At 37.7% G+C, this 19,393-nt stretch overlaps 1 protein-coding gene across 8 annotated transcripts in view; it reads left to right on the top strand.

Annotated features, from left to right (window-relative positions):
- Positions 1 to 19,393, top strand: part of KAT2B (lysine acetyltransferase 2B) — a 99,614-nt gene that overhangs the window by 65,409 nt on the left and 14,812 nt on the right. For all 8 annotated transcript variants that reach the window (XM_025448829.3, XM_049100005.1, XM_035705217.2 and 5 more), the window contains 5 exons: positions 3,684 to 3,809; positions 6,063 to 6,199; positions 8,993 to 9,201; positions 10,223 to 10,349; positions 17,827 to 17,937. In XM_025448829.3, coding sequence (XP_025304614.2) covers positions 3,684 to 3,809; positions 6,063 to 6,199; positions 8,993 to 9,201; positions 10,223 to 10,349; positions 17,827 to 17,937 — 710 coding nt within the window. The remainder of the gene's footprint in view (positions 1 to 3,683; positions 3,810 to 6,062; positions 6,200 to 8,992; positions 9,202 to 10,222; positions 10,350 to 17,826; positions 17,938 to 19,393) is intronic.

The following is a 19,393-nucleotide window of genomic DNA, read 5'->3' as shown; positions in this document are numbered from 1 at the left end:
TTTTAAGATTTTATTTATTCATGACAGATAGAGAGAGAGAGAGAGAGAGGCAGAGACATAGGCAGAGGGAGAAGCAGGCTCCTTGCAGGGAGCCTGATGTGGAACCCAATCCCTGGACCCTGGGATCATGACCTGAGCCAAAGGCAGATGCTCAACCACTGAGTTACCCAGGCAACCCCTGGCTCTTTTTAAAGACACTTTAAGTCTCAGTCAATGTCCAATTATGCCCAGGAATCAAGTCTTGGTCTAATTTCTGAATCTGTGATGTCTGTTTCTTGCATCAAGTTACTATCATGGATAAAGGTAGGATGGTGAGTGGAAGAGAGTAGTCTTAAATCTCAGGTCGTGAAGGACTTCCAGTGAGGCGAGAGCACCGTTGCCATTGCCCTGAGTGGCATCAGCTGGTATTTTATGGTGAAGGAAGACTAGTGACTTCTGATCCCAGAGAGAGGATCTGAATTGCTGCCTTTGACACTAGGAAGACTCGGATAAGTTTAGCAAGAGATGCCAAAACGGTAATTTGTATGTGGTCATGGGGAAAAAGAATGCAGAATTTTGATGTCAGAGTTTTTAAGATCTCTAGCTCAGTGTGTATTATTTTTGCCTCCAGAAAAAAAAAATACAGTTAATACAGTTCTGTGAATTTTGACAAAACACATGCTGTTGTATAACCACCAGTACCATCAAAATACAGAACAGTGGCTTCCCCCCAGAAAATTCCTTTGTAACCCTCTGTAGTCCATCCCATTCATTACTGTACCTCCAGCCTTGGCAACCACTGATTTGTTTTTTGTTCCTGGAGTTTGCCTTTTCTAGAATGTCATATGAATAGAATCATATGGTACACCATTTTCTGAGTCTGACTTCTTTTACTCAGCAGAATACATTTGAGGTAGTGATTAATTTTTTTTTTCACCTAGAGCCCAAGTTTGGATATAAATATAATTAAATCTCTGCGAAGCACAGTACTTAGGGAATGAGGTATTTTGGGTTGGATCAAATCCTTTTTGTTTGAATTCTTGTTTTTAGAGACTTGAGATTTTAGCATTTACAGGACATATTCTCTGTGGTGGCTGGACATATCTATCCTCTTTATTGCTCTGTCTGTCCCTGTGCTGTTCAGTTTGTCTTTATTTCGTCTGGTTTTCAAGTGGCATCTCTCCCACAAACTCTTTCCTTATTCTTCCTATGCCTTCTAGCAAGGACTGGATCTCTTTTCTTCCAGACTTTCATAGAACCTTGACTATATCTTATCTTGGGTTCTCTAACTTGGCTGCGCTATGGCATCACTTGTGTTGATTTAAAGTAATACTGATTTCTGAGGCTTTTCTCGAGAGTGATAGAGTTGGTTGAGGCCAGACGTTGAGACTTTTAAAAGCTCCCCAGGTGATTCTGATGTGCAGCAATATTTGAGAACACTTACCTCATGCTATCCTAACCCCATTTTTCTGTAAGTCTTGTGTTTCCTATGGGTGTGACTCCTGGGTGGTCAGAGACTGTTTTGCCACAATAAAAATAACATATATCCCCTGAGAAATTGGTGAGACACCGAAGCTCAGAGAGGAGCACCAAGTTGCCCACTATCATAGTTCCTAAGCATTGGAACTGGGCTTCATGCCTAGGCTGTGGAATTCCTTAACTACTTTACTACATGAAGAGCCAGACCTCTAGCCAGCCACTACCACACTGCCTTACTTTGGCGTGTGCTGCGAATGTGCAGGCAAATGCTTGTGGGAGGAATGAGTGAAGAACACAGTTTCCTCCTTCAGGCAGGGGGACACCGAAGCTGACAATCAAAGTTGACAACAGGGTCAACCTCGTTCTTTTCTGCAAGGTCTTCCTGAAAGGATTCCTCTGTTTGTGAAAACTCCCATTCGCCCTTTCCTGCTGAAAATGCCTCCCAATCAATTTCCAGTACATTTATATGCCTTAGCATATGATAGAGAACGCAGACATTGTCTCTGGCTCTTGGGGTTTCGTATTTATTGCTGTGACTACGGTTGTAACCCAGTTGAACTGTATTGTCCTCTTTACTATTACTGAAAGCTGTCAGAAGCAGGCTGCCTTCTCCTGTTCTCCTGTAATTGCAGTGTGTTCTCTGGGGGGAAAGAAGAGTGTAATCATCTACTTAATTGGCATGTCTGCACGTCTATGCAGCTGTGATAAATGACATTCGTAATGATGGCTCTGAAGGTTTGCAAGATACTCAGATGTCTTCAGAGTCACCAGAGCTTCCTCTTTGTGTGGAATCACTCCAGTGTACTTTGAGATTCAGTAGGTCTGTTTCCTGGAAGGAAAGCCGTATAGCCTGGCACTATAGTATATTCTGAGTGCAATGGATTGGTGTCTCTCTATTGCTCCATTAACTTATTCCATCACTTTGTTGGCTGTTTGGAATGTTCTCTGGGGACTGAACTGTGGCTGTGTTGAAATTTAGTTGAACATTCTCTCTGGGCATCTGGCTGCACTGCCATACTCTGTCCTGTATATGACCAGTGTCACTGAGAATGTCTGTATCCTTCATCTCCTCTCACCCCACTAGCTACAAATCAGCAGCACACTAGCAAAGCAACATGCTATTTCCTCCAATGGCTTTATAAAACAAAAGTTTTTTATTTGTAAATACTTTCAAACTTACAGAAAAGTTACAAGAATAGGACAAATAAATCTTATATACTGTATATCCTCTGCCCAGATTCACTACTTGTTAACATTTTGTTATATTAGCTTTATCTTCCTCCCCTCTCTCTTTCTCTCTCTCTTTTTTTTTTTTTTCTAAACTATTGGAAAGTTACAAACATCCTGCCCCTTTGCTGAGCTCAGTGGGTATCTCCCAAGAACAAGGACATTCTCTTACTTAACAACAGTATAGTTATCAAGTAAGGAATTTAAGCTTGATGCAATATTATTATCTAATCTGTAGACTGTTTTCCATTTTTGCCTCTTATCTCAATCATGTGGTTTATAGCAAGTTTTGTGTCACATCAGGAGGCACATGATGTTGGCCTCTCTCCTTCTTGTTGGTATAAGCTTGATCACACGTAGTGTGTACATGATTTCTCCACTGCAGTGTTACTATTTTTTCCTTTTGCAATAAAAAAGTGTTTTTATGGAGATGTACTTTAAAATTATCCTGTCTTCATCAAAATTACACTCCCAAGGTTTGTCCTGCACAGATGATTCTTTCCTGAATCAATTATTTTATGCTGGCTACCAAATGATTCTCCCCCACCCCCACCCCCATCATTCCTTCCTTTTTATTTCTTGGTATTCTCCTGTAAGGAAGACTTTTACCTTCTGCCCATTTATTTATTTATTTATTTATTCATTTGTTGTTTTATCATTGTGGACTCAGATATCCTTACTCTATTCAATGGGCCATAATTGGTTACTTTTTTTTTTATTGTCATGTTCACATTGGCCCCATGGCTTTTATTTTAATTAATTAATTTTTAAAATATTTTAAGTAATCTATATACCCAGTGTGGGGCTTGAATTTACAACCCTAAGATCAAGAGTCGCATGCTCCATCCACTGAGCCAGCCAGGTGCCCCTCCATGGCATTTATTTTGACAATGACTTTGTTGTGGTGTTGGGCAGGAATGGGATGGTTGCATGTGCACGTGGTTCCTTATTGCCTAAGAAAGGAGTCACCTAATACCTTTTTTTCTTTTTGGGGCCAGTTATCAGTCCACCTCCTGTAGCTGGGACCATTTCATATAATTCAAACTCATCTTCCCTTGAGCAACCTAATGGAGGGAGCACCAGTCCTTCCTGCAAAGGCTCTTCTGGGCTTGAGGCAAACCCAGGTAAGCTCTTAAGGGGACATAAGAAAGGGCTATGGTTTTCCATAGAAGTTCCGTTATAGGAATGCCAAAGGTAGATTTAGGCCAACTACAAATTGTGAATGTCCAGGACTATAATGGCTGGAAATCACTTTGAGCTGTATTGGTTAGTTATTGCTATGGACAAAACAACCCAAAATTCAGAGGCTTAAAACCATAATCATTTATTATCATAGTTAACTCATTCTGTGTGTTTTCTGGAAGGTAGCTGATCTCAGCCAACCTCATTCAGTCTTTGCTAGGCTTGCTCATGAGTCTACCTGTTGACCAGGGGCTCTATTCTGGGCTTGGCTAGAACACTTAAGCTAGAGAATCTCTTCATATATTTCTCATCCTCCTGAGATCACTGGGCTTCTTTTCTTTTTCTTGGGGCAGAATATGTCCTTTTGATGATGGGAAAAGCGCCAGAGAACAAGTAGAAATAGTTTCTTGAAGCCTAGACTCAGAACTGGTATACCATCACTCCTGCCTTATTTTGCCATTTAAAGCCAATTACATGATCAAATTCAGAGTCAAGAGGTGGAGAAAATGTACTCTACTTCTTTTGTAGAAGACCCACAAAGTCACATGGCAGAGTGTGGATACCAGGAGGGTAAAGACTTTAGCCACTAATGTAATTTGCCAAATCTTAATCTTACATGCATTTCACAGTTGTAGGATGTTCTGAAGGTTGCATTTCTGTCCATGGGCTTGACATCAAACAAATCTTGGATATGACCAAAATTTGACATTAAAGAAGTAGCATAAAAGAGGGAAAGAAGAAAATTTTAAATGTAGGGCCACATATTTAGCATGTGTGCCACCATTTACTCTATCTCTCACTTCTGAGAGAGACATTACTAATCATTCCAAAAACTCTTTGCCAGTGAGCTTGGATGTCATATCCTTTCTTATCATAACACTGTTAGCAATTTTTCAAGTTTGGGGCATATTAACTATAAACCTCAGCTACAAAATAAGTAATTCATAGAATTACTCCTGGGGAATTATGGAATTTGAAGGCTTCTTGGTCAAATAACTAAAAATATTCTCATTTACCCTCAATAACAACTACAAAAGTTATAAAAACAAGAACTCAGCAAAAGCCATTTAGTAAGTGACACATAATGTTTATGGAAGCACCTCATATAGATAAGATACTTTACCTTGTTCTGGTCCTTTACCTGAGGATGGTGAGAATGTTCTACGGAAGTATGCTTAGTGGGATTCGGACACGAGGAATAGATTTGAACATCTAAAAATTATTTTAAACTTTAATTATAAAAATTAATACATATTATGACAGAAAGAACCAAGCATGACAGTAGAAAGGAAAGAAAGCTACCGTATAATCTAAGGAGGAAAGTGGGAGAAAGTTTTCTTTGCCTTCGCAAGGCCTGTCCCGCATGTTGAAAATGGCCCTATTCACTTTGTGAGGTATCATATTATGGCAACAAAGCATTGTGAGAGATAAAGAGGGTTATTTTATAGTGAAAATAAATTTACCAGCAAAATATAAGATTTCATTAGTATATTTCAAATACATATAAACATACACAATATACACATATCTATACATAAACACATGTATACATACATGAAAGAGGATGAACAGAACCACAAAGAGAAATAACCTGATCAACCAGTGGTTGAATGCTTGAAGCAACATCTCTGAGTAATTCATAGTTCATGTGGACAAAGCTATCAATAAGGATATAGAAGTGCTGAAAACATAATCAGTAAGCTTGATCTAAGGGGGATGTACAGAGATCATTACCCCTAAGAGTCAGAAAATACACATTATTTTTAAAAAGACACTACACATTTACTAATAATCTGTAGTATTTTAGGTTCTAAAGGAGTTTCAAAAATTTTTGATATTTTGTTACATGGACCATGTTCTTTGACCACAAAGGGACTAAATTTAGAGATTAATAACAAGTCATAACTAAAATCACCCCTTGCATGTGCAAATGAACAAACACATAACTCATATAGCAAGTTAAAAAATTACCAGAGAAAATAGGAAATATTTGGAATGGATCTGTGGTTGGTGGTTATTATGACCTCCACCCTTCTCTTTCCCATCTTGCACTGCCACCTCTTCCCTGGGTAAATGGAAAGTTGACTTCCATGCCCATCAATGTTCATAGAAAATTAGTTGGATTAGTTGGCATGTATTAACTGCTTTGTGTTTAAGATCATCCATTGTTTGCCCTTTTATTTTGATCATCACAGGAGAAAAGAGGAAAATGAATGACTCTCATGCCTTGGAGGAGGCCAAGAAACCTCGAGTTATGGGGGATATTCCAATGGAATTAATTGACGAGGTTATGTCTACCATCACAGACCCTGCAGCAATGCTTGGACCAGAGGTCAGCAGGGTAAACCAGAGCAGCCAGCTGGTAGACCCCTTCTGTATTCCGCGGTCATTTCAATTGTTGGAAATGGGGGTGTTATGGGAGATAGCAGGTTTTGCTATCCTGGTTTGCATTTAACCAGGTGGTCAATGTATGGAGGGCAAAACAAGCTAGTAGAAAGGTGATTCCCCTTGATGAATAACACATCAAGGAAACAAACTAATAATCTCACACAATTGTGGGCATTCCCACTTCAGCTTTTTATCTGGAAATATTTAAATTTTCATAAATGTTAGAAACATTTCATGATAGAGATCCATATTTAATTTGGATTCACCAGTTGTTAACATGTCACACATATATTCCCTCTGTCTGTGTCTCCTATGAACCATTTGGAACCATTTCAGAATTCAGTATAGTGTCACAACATTTCACCCCTATTTTTACCTGTATTTCTTAATATGAAGACTATTCTTTTACATTACCACAGTGTAGTTGCCACAATCAGAAAATTTAGCTAGGTTATGTTTTCTGACATATAGATTGACAAACTATAGCCTACAGGCCAAATCTGGCCAACTGGCTGTTTTTGTAAAGAAAGTATTTTTTTTTTTTTTTTTAAGATTTATTTATTCATGAGAGACACACACACAGAGAAAGAGGCAGAGACATAGACAGATAGAGAAGCTGGCTCCCCACAGGGAGCCCGATGCAGGACTTGATCCCGGATCCTAGGATCACATCCCGAGTCAAAGTCAGACGCTCAACCACTGAGCCACCAGGCACTCCATAAAGAAAGTATTATTTAAACGTATATTTTCTATGTCTGTTTTACACTACAAGAGCAGATTTGAATAATTAAGACAGGTGATGTATGACCTGCAAAACCTAAAATACTTGTTATCTGGCTCCTTTATAAGAAAGTTTGCTGACCCCTGGCCTAATATATTAAGAGTCCACATCTCATTTCCCCAAAGAACCATGTATTTGTTTGTCCTTAGAACATTTGTTGCTATTATTGAAGAGTCAGCCAGGGATCATGAATTACATTTACACCTTTCTCTTCATTTCTTTAGTCTCCTTTATTCTAGAATAGTTCCTCAGTCCTTTTTTTTTTTTTAAATGGTAGTGCCATTGTTGAAGAATCCTGCTCACTGGTTTTGCATAAGGACCCCTTTTTGAATTTGTTTATTTACTCATGATTGGATTAAGTAAACCAGTTTTGCTAAAAAGTTCTGCTGTTATTGCATTGCATCCAGGGGCAAGGCAATTTAAGATGTTTCTGGGGCACCTGAATGTCTCAATCGGTTAAGTTTCCCACTCTTGTTGATCTCAGGGTCATGAGTTCAAGCCCTGTGTTGGGCTCCACTCTGGGCTTGGAGCTACTTTAGGAAAAAACAAAAAGATATTTCTGACAGCTTTCAGGAAATGAAGAAATGGCTTGGAGATTATTTTGTAAAATATCTTTCAAAATTTTTTTAGCATGGCATTGCTACATCATTTTTTAATTTGTCATGTTTCCTGAGATACTCATTTTATGGTACTGAGGATAATTTAAAGAACTGGACTGTTTTAAGAGAAAGATCTCATTGTAAGATGATTATTTTTCCCATTTCCTGCTAGATATCCAGTCCTGGGATCTAGGCAATAATATCTTTTGCGTACTTGTCTTTCAAGGATTTAGTAACCTTACAGATTAGTTTAGCTCAGGTTTTTCATCTGCAAAGTGAGGATGTTATCACACATTTCAAAATTTGTTGAGTGAATTTTATAGTGTACTGGAGTTGGCTTGTACAGGTGTGCACAAGGCAGTTGTTAAATTTTCAAGAGTTTTGTGAGCGAGTTGTTAAATGTGTTGGTAGCTTGAAATTGACCACAGTGGCACCTGGTCACCTGATCAGCCAGCTGTAGACCAACGGGATGAGCAGGTGCTACCATTTGGGGCTTTTCTTCCCTGAGGAACTATTTATTGAACATTTACCTATATACCCCTGGATGGATTAAATAGGATGGGGAGCATTAAGTGCTGGCAAAATGTTGTGCTGCCAGCTGTGGTTGAGAGTTGGTCTGCAGATACTTCGGAAAGAAAACTGCCCTCCAAAAAGAGGTACCAACACTATAAATGTGACTGCCACTATTGGGACTGTAATGAGAATTTTGGGGATCTGTCATCCTGAGGGTCGTGTAAAGTTCAACCAGATGGGATTCCTTCAAACCAGAGGTGGTTAGCACACAGGCCAAATCTGGTCTGCCCTATTCCTCTTATAAATAATATTTTATTGGAGCACTACTTCATTCATGCATTCATACATGCTTGCACAAGTGGAGGGAGAGAATCCCCAAGCAGACTCCCTGCTGAACACGGAACCCCACATGTGGTTTGATCTCACGGTCCTGAGATCATGACCTGAGCTGAAATCAAGAGTCAGATTGTGATTAACTGACTGAATCACCCAGGCGCCCCCCCATTCATTCATGTATGTCTGTGTCTGCTTTCATACTACAACTGTGTTGACTAGTTGCCACAGAGTCCTTATATGTATTATGTAGCACTTTCCAGGAAGGTTTGATGACTCTTAATCTATACCATATATCCATGTACACATGTAATTCTAATACTCTAATCTTTCAAAATGCTTTACCTCCCTTTGCCATTTTGTTTTTGTAACTTGTGTGTTATTCAGGTCCCCGAAACTCCACAAATGTGTATCTTAATTAGAACAAATAAGAGAAGCATGGAGATGTCCTATCCCCGTTGTCTTAAGAGAAGAGTTCTATGTAATTTTTTTCCTGTCTCCTACATCACAGACCAATTTCTTGTCAGCGCATTCAGCCAGGGATGAGGCAGCAAGGCTGGAGGAGCGCAGGGGTGTGATTGAATTTCATGTGGTCGGCAATTCCCTGAACCAGAAACCCAACAAGAAGATTCTAATGTGGCTAGTAGGTCTACAGAACGTGTTCTCACACCAGCTGCCCCGGATGCCAAAAGAGTACATCACACGGCTTGTCTTTGACCCGTAAGTGGTATTTGGCTCTTCTTTCTTATTTCCCTTTTAAATGAAGGAGGAACCACTCAGATAATGGAAGCCAGCCTGAGTCAGCTACCAAATCTTGCTGCATCTTGGCACACTGGGGAATACAGAGCTACATCAAGATAATTGCCATGACCAAAAGCAGTAAGATTAATATTTCAACAATTCATATACTTTTTTGTTAATAATAATGAAACTTTGTATTTTATGTTGCTGGTGACCTATGGTTCTTTCATTATAGCAGTGAAGAAGTATAAACAGCAAAAAGTTGTCCTTTTTCAAAGTCAAAATATTCTTGATTTTGGTATCTTAACTAGGTATCACTGTTGCTGGGTCTTAACTTTGGGGAAATTTATTGGGGTATCAGATAGTTACATTTGAAAATCCATTGCTTTAAACAAAACTCAAACAACAGAAAACCTAAAGTTCTCTAATTGAATGTATTTTAACATATATAGCCTAGCAGCCTATGTGGACTGTGATTCCTTTGGTCACTTTAGACAGAAGTTCTGACAGGATTCTATATTGGAGGTTTCAGCAAATTATACGTGTGGATTTTGTATTCTCTTCCATAATGTTTCTGTAATATTTTTGAATCAGAGTAAACCCTTCAGAAACATATGTCCATGTCCATAAAGCCACATTTGTCTGTGGCAGTGCTTTCCCTCCCTTGTGGGTCCCTTGGCAGTGGGTGTACTGCCATTCCAGTACCAGTCAGAATCTCAACACATATTTTGTTCTTTATAAACCTCAGACCCTTCTTAGGTGGCTGACATTTTGTTCTGCTGAACGCCCTGATAAATGAAATCTTGCCCAGGCAAGCTTGCTCTAAAAAGTCTACATTAAGAATGTTCTACTGAGATAGTGTCTAGATAGAGGAGGCTTCCATAGAAACTCAATAAGGACATTCTCCTCCTTTCCTGTTTGGTTGATAAGGAACACTCCAAAAAGTATTTTAATGTAACTGAAATAGGTGTAAAACTTTGCCATAATCTTGTTCTTTCAGGAAACACAAAACCCTTGCCCTAATTAAAGATGGCCGTGTCATTGGTGGTATCTGTTTCCGTATGTTCCCATCCCAAGGATTCACAGAGATTGTTTTCTGTGCTGTAACCTCAAATGAGCAAGTCAAGGTAAGGGTAACCCAAGGTGTCAGAAGAAAAGCAGAATGTGGTGCTTCTCACTTTAGTGCATAGAGCTTAGTCAGATCTGTCTTTGCCATGTCTGTAGAAGGTTTGAGGTGGAGTTCAGGACTTTGTGAGAAGAATCCTCTTGCTGCAAATGTCTGTGTATCTGTGTGAAGAGAACAAACGGTTCCACATCCCAATAGGTCAGGTTGGGCACAAGGACACCACACAGCCCCAAATGTAACTAAAGTATAGTCAATGACAAGTGAAGGGAGGTTTGAAAAGAAATCTCACTGTTGCTTAATTTACATATGCATACATGTACACACACCAGCTAGTGACACTGAACCATGAGAAAGGATATGGTGTGATGCAGGTTACATGATATAGGTGTCTTACGCTTAAGAAAAATGTCTTATGACTTTGTCCCTAAAGGGGGTCAAGGGCTAAAGAAATTCTATAAAGGGAGTCATGAAAAATTTGAATAAATTTATGACTAAAATTTAGAAGTATCCATGCAGGATTTGGAATGTGAGGGTGTTTTGGTGTGTGTGTGTGTGTGTGTGTCTGTGTCTGTGTCTGTGTGTGCACGCGCTCATGGCTAATTTACCTTTCCAATTGTCCTTGGCACTGGTCCCTTCCTCCCCAGGAGGTAGGCTGTTTTATTGAAACTGCAGTTGGTGTTGCAGTATGACTGGCATAAACTGTAGACTCCCTGTTGGCAGAAAGACCTCTGGTCTAGTGTAGTTGTGTTCTGCTCTGCTGCCTTTTAGGAAAGTGGAACCAGGAAATGTCTGGTTAAACTATTATTCATTTGGTATTTTGGGAACTCTAAACAGTATCATGCAAAACTAGGGCAAATGGTAGAAAGATTAGTAGCTCAGGATTAGATAGCTGCTGAGAAAAATGACCGGAAGGTCTAAGGCCCCGTTACCTAATGAAATACAATGTCACCTGCAAATGTGAGCCATGTGTGTAATTTTAAGTTTTCTAGTAGCTATGTTTAAAAAAAAAAAAAAAAGAAAGAAAGAAAAAAGGCAATGGGCAAAATTAGTTTTGAAAACATTTTATTTTACCAGTAACCAAAGTGGTGCCACTATAACAATAGGTACTTGATGTCACAGAGAATTACTAATGAGACATTTTATATTCTTTGTTTTGTATTAAGTCTCTAGAATGTGGGGTGTATTTAACAATACAGCGCATTTCAATTTGGACTAGCCACATTTCTGGTGCTCACTGGGCACATGTGGCCAGTGGTTCTCATATTGGGCAGTACAGGTCTGGGGATGTGGTTGCTTTCTCCAGCTGCAATGAAGCAGTGTCATTTATAAAAAGTAATAGTAAGTCACTGGAAGGAATCATTCTTTGCTTGAGGGCTACAGCCAGTGCTGCCGGCACTTCTGTTTTCATTAATAGCTTTTACCCTACTCACGATGCCTATTATAGCTGTTGTGATTTCTTTTCACAAAGCACAAATGGGGCTTTTTGTCTTTGACTCATAGTACTAAGCATCCAAGGATAAACAAAATCCATCAGTCATACGTCTGTCATTCTGACTGGGGAAGGTGAGAGCCCAGACTTGCTTGAAACTGATGTCTGGCATTTTTACAAGAAATTCTGACAGTGTGTCTTTAGATGGTGCTGTTGCTATGCTTATCACTTTCTTATTTTTCCCTAGCCAAAGTGAAAAACAATTCAAGTGTCCAGACTTTAGAAACTTGCTTAAAAGGAAAATTTGTTTGGCTTTTCATAGGGAGAGGGAGCTGGAAAATATGTCCTTGGTTTATAATTTCAGAAAAAGGTTGCAAAATTTTTGTTTTCAGAGAAAGCTACACCAAGCACCTTGTTTGGAGAGGTTGATTAAGGTTGACTTGGACACTTTTAGGGATACCAGAGGAAAACTAAAGGTATTTAATATGAATTGGTTGCTTTGTCTTATTACTTCCCAGAAGGGCAATTTTCTTTTTTTTTTTCTCCCAAACCATGTAATTTTCTAAAGACTTGCAGGAAGGTGGCCAAACATTACAAACTCAGTAGGAAGAACTAGAAAAAAGCTACGTTTTTGTAAATGATTTGAAACTGTAGTTCTAGAAAATGAAGATTAGTCTTTCACAACTGAATGGAATGGTTAAGTTTGATGAAAGCCAGTGCTGGTGGTACCTATTTGGAAAAAACGTCAAACTCATAAGTGGAGGTTTTATATTTTTATTTAATATGTTAAAAATCATGCCTAAATGTTGCTTTAGAATTTCTATCCACTTATTTTAGAGAGGCAGGCTTATGTATAAATTCCTGTGAATGCTTTAAAGAAGTTTGTATGTGAATTTTCTTGCTCAAAGCACACACAAGATAACATTTCAGAATTTACTTGAAAAACTCATCACCTGGTTTTAGAATTAGCTTGTTATCTAAGAACTATTTGGATTTGAAATTATATAAATTTAAAGTTACATAACTAATATTTATATATTATAATAAATATTTTTTATTTTTTAAAGATTTTATTTATTTGAGAGCAAGCATGAGGAGGAGCAGAGAGAGAGGGACAAGCAGACTTCCCACTGAGCCACCCAGGCACCCCAATATCGTAAAAAAAATTTAAATAAACATTGAAGTTGCTAGATGGATTTAGAAAAGAAACCCTTTGGGGATAGTTAAAAATAAAGGTATATAGGGAGTGCTTGAGTTGCTTAGTCGTTTGAACACTTGACTCTTGATTTCAGTTCAGGTCTTGGTCTCAGAGTCATTGAGTTCAAGTCTTACATTGGGTTCACACTGGGTGTGGAGCCTACTTTAAAAAACAAAAAGAAAAAAATATAAGGGAGGGGTGTGGTTCAGTCAGTTGAGCATCTGCCTTCTCAGGTCAGGATCTCTGGGTCCTGGGATCCAGCCCTCCATCTGGCTTGCTGCTCAGTGGGCAGTCTTCTGCCTCTCCCTCTGTTCCTCTCTTCCCCCCTTTTATGCTTCCTACCCGCAAAAAATGTTTTAAAAAAGAAAAAAAAAAAAAAAAAAGAAGAACTGAAGGCATAGAAAGAAAAATGTTTCTAGGTGAAAATCTAAACATTTGCATATAATAATCTTAATATTTCTAATGTCTCTTTAACCAAGCAAATATTTAAGTTACCACTACTGCCCTCATACTAGATAGAGGATTCAAGTTAAAGGATATAGACTGTACTCTCAAGTGAATAGAATCTGCAAAATTTCTGTGGAGAGTGACAAATTAGTGGCCAATGATGCAAAATATCTCATGCAGGTTTTGAGAAGCTATTTACAAAAGAACCATTGTTCTTAGAAAAATCATTGGATTGTGGGCAGAGGGTAGAAAATTTATAATCTGTTAACTCCTTACAAAATGGAACAAAACCTAGCTCCCTTCCATGAACCATGTCTCTGTTACAGTGAGTTTAGTCAAAAGGTCTTTCTTTCTTTCTTTCTTTCTTTCTTTCTTTCTTTCTTTCTTTCTTTCTTTCTTTCTTTCTTTCTTTCTTTCTTTCTTTCCTCCCTCCCTCCCTCCCTCCCTCCCTCCCTCCCTCCCTCCCTCCCTCCCTCCCTTCCTTCCTTCCTTCCTTCCTTCCTTCCTTCCTTCCTTCCTTCCTTCCTTCTTTTTTTAACCTTTTTAGAGACAGAAGACGGGCAGAAGGAGAGAGAGACTCTTAAGCAGGCTCCACCCCCAGCACGTGCTGATGCTGGGCTTGATCCCACAACCCTGAGATATCACCTGAGTGGAAGTCAAGAGTTGGAGGGCGTCTGGGTGGTTTAGTCAAAGTCCGACACTTAGAATTTGGCTCAGGTCATGGTCCCAGGGTTGTGAGATCGAGCCCGTGTTGGGCTCTGTGCTCAGCATGGAATCTGAGAGTCTCTCTCTCCCTCTTGCTCTGCCCCCTCCACCTGCTCTTTCTTTTCTCTCTAAATAAGTGAGGGGCACCTGGGTGGCTCAGTGGCTGAGTATCTGCCTTTGGCTCAGATTGAGATCCCAGGGTCCTATGATGGAGTCCCACATCAAGATCCCCATGGGAGCCTGCTTCTCCCTTTGCCTGTCTCTGCCTCACTCTGTGTCTCTCATGAATAAATAAGTAAAATCTTTTAAAAAAGTAAATAAAACTTGAAGAAAAAAAGTCAGATGCTTAACCAATTGAGTTACCCAGGCTCCCCAGAAGGCACTTTTCTTAATAATTCCTAGATAATGCTCTTCTATGCACATGCAGTTCTCTCCAACTTCCCTTTTTTCGATTTTTTTCATTTTCTTTAAAAATCATTTTCATTTACACTGATAAATACATTTTCAGGTAAAACAAAAATTTCACTCTCCCTTCCAATATGGCCACCATGTTGGATAGCAGAGATAAAGAACATTTCCATCAGTGCAGAAATTTCTATTAGATACTCCTGATGTAGAGCTATTTTATGCTTTTTCTATAATATTTCATAATATGGAAGTACCATAATTTATACAATCATCTCCTGTTGAAGATATTTATGCTAATTTATAGTTGTTTTCTGTCACAAAACAGTGATCTCTTTGGAAATGTTTTTCTGGACACTGAGAAGTGAAATTGCTGCAGGATTGAATATGACTGGTCTAAATGTAAAAAAATATTTCCAGATTACCCTTCTCATGGGTTTACCAATTTACATTTTCACCAGTGATTTTGGAGGGTACTGTTTCCTGACTTTACTGAAACTCACTGGGTACCATCAACTTTTTTTTTTTTTTTTTAAGATTTTACTTATTTTTTCATGAGAGACACACAGAGACACAGGCAGAGGGAGAAGCAGCCTCCCTGTGGGAAGCCCGATACGGGACTTGATCCCAGGATGCAATTATGCCCTGAGCCAAAGGCAGACACTCAACTGCTGAGCCACCCAGGCATCCCGGGTACCATCAACCTTAAAGATGGTTGCATAAGGTTGAGTGAAATATCACATCTTTTGATGGAGAGCTCTAATTACTGTTGAGGTCGAGCATTTTATGTATTTTTGTTGGTTATATTTACTGTCTGTTTCCGCCTTTGACAATTTTTCTTTTAGGATGTCTTTCCATTTTTGTACTGATCTCATAGAAGATATTAAATCTTTGTAATATGTGTTAACAGTTGTGCCCTCTCAATTTGTCATTTGTTTTTTGTTTATAGTATTTTAAATTGTTTATAATATCTTTAAGGAGTTTTAAAATTTGAAGTAATCTACATAATAATCAGTTTTTTCCTTTATGCTTTTGCATTTTGTAATTTTTAAGGAAGCCTTTTTGTATCCTTACATTATAAATACACTTTTCTGTATCTTTTTATAATACTTATGTATAGGTTTATTTTTCTATACATTTAGATTTCCAATCTATCTTCTTACCTTGTTTTCCATTGGACAAACTCTTAAGGCCTAGCTTAAACTTGTTATTTTCCTTCTATACCCTCCTCCTTCCCCCTCTTAGTTATCTTAAAGCCTTTTTCTGTATTTTTTTTTTTTTTAAGAAAGAGGTAAGTGCAGAAGTAGAGAGAGAGAATCTTAAGCAGGCTCCACACCCAGTGTGTAGCCTCTCATGGGGCTGAAGCTTAACAACTCTCAGATCATGACCTGAGCTGAAATCAAGAGTCAGGTGCTTAGCCGACTTGTACTTTTTTGCATTATAAGTACAAATACATCACTCTACACCAATGCTACACAATAGAAATATATCTTGAGTCTCAAATGCAAGCCACATTTTCTAGTAGCCATATTTTAAAAAGTAAAAATAAATAGGTGAAATTAATTTTGATATTTTTTATTTAACCTGATATGTCCAAAATATTGTCATTTCAACATGTAATAAGGATAAAATGTTACTGAGGTGTTTTTATTTTATTTTTTCCCCCTGATGTGTATTTTATACACTCTAGTACATCTCTGTTTAGCTGGTCACATTTCCATTGCTCAAAAACCAGATGTGGCTACTGGCTACCATATTTAACAGCACAGCTCTATACTGTTATTATGTATTTATATGTTTATTTTTCCCATTTTACCATATCCTCAAGAAGAGAGACATTTTGTTCCTCTTTTTATCCAAGTTTTATTGAAACTAAGAATATATTAGTATTGTGAAATGTTTGGGAAAAGCTAAAATGTCCTTGGGTAACATCAATGGAAGAATAGCTTCTAGAATAATGAGCTGTTAATACTGTTCTCCTATTTACCAGGCCGACCATCCCCTAATTATTATTATGTCTAGTCCTTCCATGCTTTTGAAGGGCATTGTTACACCAGATAAAGCCCTGAAAAGAGTGATTAGATTAATAAGGGGTCTTCCAATCATGCCTTTAAGAAACAGCTGAAACCTCTATTTCACTTAGGGTTTGGGAGGTAGGAATGGGCATTAGAGAGTATAGTCTTAAAGGGCTTGAAGAGTTGTTAAGAGCAGGAATGAGTCTTTGTTACTCTAAGAGTAGAATAAGGTCAATTAGTAGGAATAACAAGGGGTCAGACCTCAGATAAACTTTAGGAATGATTTTTCAACCATAACAATCCCTGAAAATGAACTGGTCTATCTAAAGACCAAGGGATCACCTTACTGGAGGATTCTAACAGCTCACCTTTTCAGTATAGATGGCAGAAGACTTCTAGCATCACATGGGATAGTGAGAACAAATCCTTCTCCCCCTGTCTACTGCAGTTCCATGAGATCATACCTGTAAGCACATTTGAGTTCTTTAGAAAAGTTGTCACCAAATTCTAAAATATTTGTATGAAGGTATTTGTGTCTGGCTGTTTGAATATACTTTTACCTCTTTTAAAGAGGTTCTAAAACAATCACTTTAAATTTATAGATTTTCTCTAACCTTTGTATGTCACTAAAAAACCTGGTACTTGCATTTTTTTCATATTTCAGCCATTAATTTATTTAATATTGTTCACTGTCTTATTTCCTTATATCTTCTGGCTCACTCAGAGATTCTGGATTTCTTTGACCTTGCTTGGAAAAGCCTGATAAGACAAAGATGAAAATCCTGTGTATGTGATAATGATACATTTCCTTGGAAGGGTTGCTAGTGTTGTATACACATTCAGGAAACACTTAGGTTAGTTAATATTCTAATAAGGATTAGCACTTTTCATTTATATTGCTCTTTGCATCTCAGTTCTCAAATACTTTAAAGATAAGCAGAAATCATAATCAATATTAACTCCCTAAACTTCTTTATTAATATTCAGCACATGCTCTTTAGGATTGAACCAGCAGCTTATAGCCTTGGTGTGTTATTTTCAAAGAACCAGAAACTTGTATTTTAAGATGATGATTATTATCTCAATTCAAGGATTTTGAATTTTTTGGTTTTGTAGGTCATTTTCAAAGTTCAGGAATGCAAGAAAGGGTGTTAGTGTTATATTGGTAAAATATATCAAAGTACCAACTCCTAAATTTGCCAACATTTCCCAGTGAATTTGTAAGAATGTCTTTTCTCCAGAACCTAATATATTTATCTGTATACTAACTTCTACATAGGGCTATGGAACACACCTGATGAATCACTTGAAAGAATATCATATAAAACATGATATCCTGAACTTCCTTACATATGCAGATGAATATGCTATTGGTTATTTCAAGAAACAGGTAAGTTTTTCACTGTGCAGCCCTGTTCTGTCATTTCTTTTCTTAATATGTACTTAGGTTAGCCTTCATCCAAATAAGTATTTCCCCTAGAATTTTCTACTTAAAAGGACATACATTTATTTTTTAATCCTTAAGAGTAAGCTTCAGATTGTAGTAAAGGGTATGACCAGTACATAGTAAATACTAAATACATATTTTTTGAGTGAATGAATGAATGTCATCTATAAATGAAGTATAATACTGCATTCTGGAATTCTAAAACGTGGTATCCCCAGACTAAGGAGAAGTTCCCGGGCTAGGTGGGTAGAGTTCTTCATGAATGAGAGAAATAGATTCAGTCTCTGGAAAGCTTCCATTTATGACAGCAGAAAGAAAATTCTGAAGTTTATAAAGGGCTCCTGACAGTCCTTTGGCAGCATGCAGCAGGCTAGGAGCTTGGCTGTCTTTGTCCTTTCTTACCAGAAGTTTTCAGCTCAACTTTTTAATGCTTATTCTCTGGCTGCATATTTTTTAATAAAGATTTTATTTATGTATTCATGAGAGACACAGAGAGAGAGAGGCAGAGACATAGGCAGAAGGAGAAGCAGGCTTCCTGTGGGGAGCCCGATGTGAGACTTGATCCCAGGACCCCAGGATCATGACCTGAGCCAAAGGCAGACACTCAACCACTGAGCCACTCAGGTGGCCCCAGCTGCATTTTTTTTTTAAATAGTGCTTTATAGTTCCTAAACATTTTCATTTCGTTTTCTAACTACAAAAGTAAAATTATTGTAGAAATTTTGGAAGACACAGTAATGCAGAATGAAGAAAAATCACTTGTACTTCTACCACCCATAGAGATTTACTGTTAATGTTTTGATATATATACCCTTCTAACAATTGTTCTATGTGTGTGTTCATGTGTGTGTGTGTATATATATATATGTATATTATACGTATATATAAATATAAAGCTTGGCTCATATTATATGTAATTTAATAACTTTCTGATTATCATTTATATAATTTTTGATGGTTCTCTGAAGTTTTATGGTATAATTAGAAAATAATTCATTAAACCAATACTACAGTTTTAGGACATTCGGGTGTTTCTTATATTAAGTGTACATTATAAGTATACAACATTGATTTATGAGAACTCTTTGTATATGAGGATATCAACCTTTTATGATTTTTCTCCCATTTGTCAGTTGTTTCAACATTGCTATGACTTTTGGTGTACAGATTTTTAAAGATTTCATTACATAAAATCTATTATCTTTTTTTTTAATAAGTTTTATGTGACTGGAGAGTTTTTCCTCCTCTGATATCAGATAGTTAATCTCCTATTTGTTTTCTTCTCATTCTTTGGGATGTGTCTCTGACTTTTATAATAAAACTCATTAGGGAGAACTCATTGGGATTGTCAACTGAAGTTTTGAGTGTCAGCTTTCTTAGACTGCAAATGTCTTGTGAA

The sequence above is a fragment of the Canis lupus genome, chromosome 23 (genome assembly GCF_003254725.2).
Source record: "Canis lupus dingo isolate Sandy chromosome 23, ASM325472v2, whole genome shotgun sequence".
Taxonomy (NCBI): domain Eukaryota; kingdom Metazoa; phylum Chordata; class Mammalia; order Carnivora; family Canidae; genus Canis; species Canis lupus.
This window is presented reverse-complemented; position numbering and strand designations above follow the sequence as displayed.